Below are 5,252 nucleotides of genomic sequence, written 5' to 3'. Positions count from 1 at the left end.
AAAGCAGGGGGTTGGGGTACTATTTTACAAAACATAGCATAGCTTAAAGAATGGGTTTTGTAAAGAACACTAGTTTTTACAATACATAATCCAGTGAATGAATTGTATTTCAAATGAATCATTTAAAATGCAATACTATGTGAAATGTAACACTGTTATGAATTGTAAACGGAAGTGAAAGCACAGCGAAGCACCGTTTATATGTTTTTGAAGGGACTGCATGAGAAAAGCGAATAAATAAGTAAATAAATAAAATGTATAGGGGAAGTTCGCTTATATATATATATATATATAGGGTAAACCTACCCAATTTAGTGATACTAAGGATTCAAACAGTATAATCGATAATTTTTTCTGAATTTATTGACTTGATATTTTTTCCATACACAAAGTAAACTTTATTCTCAATTATTAAACCATCAAACAGAATTAATACATGATAATATAATGTAATTTAATTATTTTCCAAAAAAGTATCACATGTACCTAAATTCGTGATAGTCTACCTTATTCCGTGAGTCAGTGTACCTAACTTCGTGGTAATGACTTAATCACTGTCACTGTCATTTTCTTCATTACGTGCACATACACTACACATGAACACTGTTGGTGGATTTTTTGAGTCAACTGCCTGGCAACTTTCAGGATACCAATTTAAACAAAAACAACATTGGATCCATGGGCTCTTGTTATGTCCTTTGTAGTAACTTTCATTACAGTTGGGGCAGAACCATTCATCTTCAGCTTCACCTTTGCTCTTATTGGTGTTCTTTTTGGCTTTAACCAAACTGCTGGTACTGGCACTGACACAGGATTTGGTAGTGTCACTAGTACTGGAACTGGTACAGGCGGTGGAAGTATTACCACATGATTTCTCCCCTGGAAGATGAACTGCAGCTGATGGATCACGCCTCTTCCTTGCAGGTTTTGGAGCACGTGCTGTAAAATCAGGTAGTTTTAACACATCATCGATGCCTTCCTTTGTAGCAGGTGCATTGCTGACTGACAGGGAATTTTCATCCATACACCTGTTATCCACGTTTGTTGTCAGGGCTTCATCAGGAATTTTCATCTTGTTTAGTGGGAAAACACCAGCCTTGCAGAATGCAGAAATGATATTTTCTCTGCTGAATGCTTCCAGAAAAGCGGGACTGAACATCCCATGGAAATCGAATCTTCCTGGTCTTCTCAGCGGATTACCTTCTTGAAACTGCCTCAGGTGTTTCTGCCAAGCCAATTTCAAAGGCCGGTATACTGCTACATCCAAAGGCTGTAGCAAATGACTTGTGTGGCTTGGAAATGTTACAATTATGATATCATTCTCTGAAGCCATTGCAATGACTTCAGGAGTTATGTGACTCGCATGTGAATCCATTAATAGCGCCACAGGCCTTGCTGAGGAAATCCCCTGGACAAATTTTTGAAACCACATCAGAAATAACTCTGAGTTTATCCAGCCACTCTGAGACACTGCAACTGTTACATTTGGAAGCGCCCCAATTTTCAAACCATCAATCATTCTAGCGCCTTTAAAGATCAGTAGAGTAGGTCCAAATTCACCTGCGGCATTGATGCAAGGTAAAACGGTGTGAGTTTCAGCCTTGTCAGCAATTACTCGATTATAGACGAACCTCTTGCCTATTCTTGTAACAACTCGTCCAGACTTCACAACGTAGCACAGCCCCGTTTCGTCGCAGTTCCAAATTTGTTGAGGTTTGATGCCTTCTGGAAACTTTTCATAAACCTCAGAGAGTTTGTCGTAGAAATCATTGAGTAACACCCTATTAGAATTGTTTGCCCGATATTGGGACAAATTTTCGGGTGTTCTTAGGCCTAAATTGTATCTGCGACGAAACTCACGCCACCACTTCCAACTGGCACATTTTTTCTTGTCGCTGAATGGAAACGGTTTGTTGTTTGAAGCACACTCCTTCTCAGCAAGGGAGTATGCTATGTGCCTGATTCGACTGACCGTCAAACCAAACCCAAGCTCCTGCATATTAATGACAAATTTCACTAACGAAGTTTCAGTTGCTGGGCCTAGAGCAAACGGTCTCCCCACTTTTCTCACGTCCACACTGTCACTGTCACCTTCACAGCGTGTTATGTAGTCTTTCAAGGTGCTCCATGGGATGAAAAATTTTTTTGCAGACTTGTACACTGACCAATTTTCATCCACTACCTTCCTCACTGCGAGTTGAAGTGTTTCCTTTGAGTATTTCTTCCGTTTGTTCCCACCTTTCTCTTTTTTCCCACCGGCTAGCTTGCTGTAAATAGGCGCCATCTGTCTGAAAGTAGCAAAATTTCATAAGAAATAACTGTGTTTTTGTAAGCCTCCGTTACGATTATTACACACAAAAACAAGAAACTAATATAAATACCACATTCATTACAGTATTAATTTAAATATTAGTGTAAGAAATATTAATTTTCTTAAGAGATTACATATAAAAACTTACATTAATTATTGCAAGGAGTCACACCACGTGCACACTGTTCTCTTCTAACTGACAAAATGGCTACACAATAAACCAGTTGCCGGAGACCTCCAAAGCTTTGCCTGGGTTTGGACAACACCCTGCCATCTATGAGGAACATGTCAAATTAAGTGTACACAACCTACCTAACTCCGTGGTAAAATAAATGTTTCGTATCACAGAGTAAGGTATGTCACGAAATAAGGTAGGTTCACCCTATATATATATATATATATATATATATATATATATATATATATATATATATATATATATATATATATATATATATATATATATATATATATATATATATATATATATATATATATATATTGGACCACTGCTTAAATTGGACCGGGAGCTTAAAATCTATCGTAGAGTTCTGTGCTGCACACTGCCGGTGGAAATACAAAGGTTTGTGTCTCAAACCTTTGAAGATAAAGTTTCGTCACATTTCGATCTGCCTAGCTTGAGTTACGACGTGATTTGTGTTGAAAACGTGTTTGATCTTATTTTGAGAACTTGTTTCTAGTAGAATAATACAATAATTTGTTAACTGAGAAAATTGCTTTTATAGTATTATAAACAGTATTTAATGGAGATTGCAGCAATGTATTTACATGCACGTTTGGAAAACTTGTTAACAAGGAATACATAAAAGAATAAAAAACGGCGTGTTTTCCTTTATTGGACCGAAAAAATGTTTCTGTATCGGACCGGGGGTTCAGTTTCACTTATCACGTTATAAAATAAGTTTTTAGTGCAATTTAATAACGTAATTTTTATTATTTTGAGTATATTTAAACACTAATTAAGGAAATTCCTCTTTTACTTTTTTTTTCAAGCATATTTTTTAGAAGCTGCCCCCCACAAAACTTAGTGTTCATTCAGTAAGATTCAATTTCACTTTTGTTAAATATAGATTTTCAATTTGACTGAAATTTGTGCTTGTTCACGTTACTTGTTGACTGGTTGATTACAAGGACCGGTAGTCCAGTTTAAAAACATAAAATTCATACAAACTTTAAAAAAATTTTTAGAAAAAAATTTAGTCATGACATTTAAATTCGCATTTAAGACTATTTAAAATATTAATTATAAGGCTTATTAAAGCATTCACACTGGTGTTTTTAAGTAAGTTGCTTAGAAGCTTCAACCTCATAAAATATTTTTTTTTCTTTTCTTTTTGCCAGAAGCTTCAATTTCAGTTTTGTTAGATAAAAAGTCTTTGTTTTTTTCAAATTTGGCTCAAATTTATGCTCGTTTACCTTTTTTTAAGTTATTTTTTTATTAATTACAAACTACGCTAATTTATAATATTCTTGGTTTAAGAAGATGTCTAAAAGGGGAAATGTGGTTCATAGGCGGGGAAAATACTGGAAAAGCCTTAGTGGTTTGTAGTGATGATTGTATGAGGCTATGAAATAAACTTGGCTAACGATAACGGTGTAATAATGCTTTCTCTTCCAGCACACACTAAGAATCGTTTACAGCCCTTAGACGAGACCGTTTTCAATCATCTGTCCACATATTTCAATCGAACTTGGGATACGTGGATGCGAGAACATCCAATAAAATTCATTATCCAATATAAAATAAGAGGGGTGACTCTTATGGACAAACTGCAAGCGTGGCCAATATGATGTGAATGAATTATCTAGAACAGGAGTTTGGCCTGTTAGTATAATTGTGTTTAATGACAGCGACTTTGCAACAACCGAGTCAGACGTTTGTAGTCCAGATGGCCAAAATAAAATGCTATATGTTCGGTGTCAGCTGTTCAAGATGCACAAGAACAATGTACGGATAAAATTAACACAAGTTCCGAGGAATCAGTGGTTAGTAAACAAAAAGGACTAGTTACAAAAAGCACAGAACAAAAAGGCCGCAATAGAAGGAGCAAAAAAACCACACAAAACAACCGGACTTGCAATATGTGCTATAGAGATGAAGTGCAAAGCATGATTTGGTTTATGAAATGCCATCAGTGGTTCATCTACACTGCGCCAAGTTAGCCCAAAGCAAAGGAAATTCTATTGCAAATTTTGTTAAACGACTTTAGAGTTCAAATGTAAGTATTTATATTATTTACTGTTACGGTCCAATTTAGGAAGCGCATGGTTCAATATAGGCGCATATATTCCTAAATTGGGCTTCTGCAACTTTGTCAAAAATAATTTTTTAAAAAAATTATCATCATATTTACAGAAAATGTAAGTACCTATGGCGGTCCTTAATTAAATTTGGCTTCATATGCCATATTTTTTATTTTTGTTTTGTTTCTCATTTAGCGACACGGGTCTCTTGTTCTTAGGGGGTCCAATATAGGCGGTCTTCCCTTAGAAGGTGTACGTTATTATGTATTAGACTCTTCAGGGACCACTTTAACATGAGAATAATTGGTAAAAACGTGTAAAAGAGAAACTTATTAACGGCGTTTTAATTTACATTAGAAGGAAGCAAGACATTTAAGAATGACTGTTAAAAATAACTCAATAAAAAAATAAAAAAAGAAACTCGATAGAGTCAAAAAAGAAGAAGAAAAAAAAGGAAACAGGTTTCCAGGAAAACAAACACCTTGCAAGCCATTGAAACATATCATTTAAGCTCCATTAAAGAAAATAAGAGGAGAAATCAAACATTAAAATCCTTCAACACAGTTTTGCACATTCTTTTCAATAAATATCGTTCGAAAGATTTAAAACGAATTCATTTCAGAAGCGAAAAAATCCCCATGGCATTCTTCGATATTGATGCCATAAAAGATTTACC

At 35.2% G+C, this 5,252-nt stretch overlaps 1 protein-coding gene across 1 annotated transcript; it reads right to left on the bottom strand.

Moving 5' to 3' along the window:
* Positions 1 to 547: 547 nt before the first annotated feature.
* LOC129234057 (uncharacterized) lies at positions 548 to 2,284 on the bottom strand. The gene has a single exon (XM_054867987.1). The coding sequence runs from the start codon at positions 2,282 to 2,284 to the stop codon at positions 548 to 550; it is 1,737 nt and encodes a 578-aa protein (XP_054723962.1).
* Between the last annotated feature and the right edge of the window lie 2,968 nt (positions 2,285 to 5,252).

The sequence above is a fragment of the Uloborus diversus genome, chromosome 1 (genome assembly GCF_026930045.1).
Source record: "Uloborus diversus isolate 005 chromosome 1, Udiv.v.3.1, whole genome shotgun sequence".
Taxonomy (NCBI): Eukaryota; Metazoa; Arthropoda; class Arachnida; order Araneae; family Uloboridae; genus Uloborus; species Uloborus diversus.
This window is presented reverse-complemented; position numbering and strand designations above follow the sequence as displayed.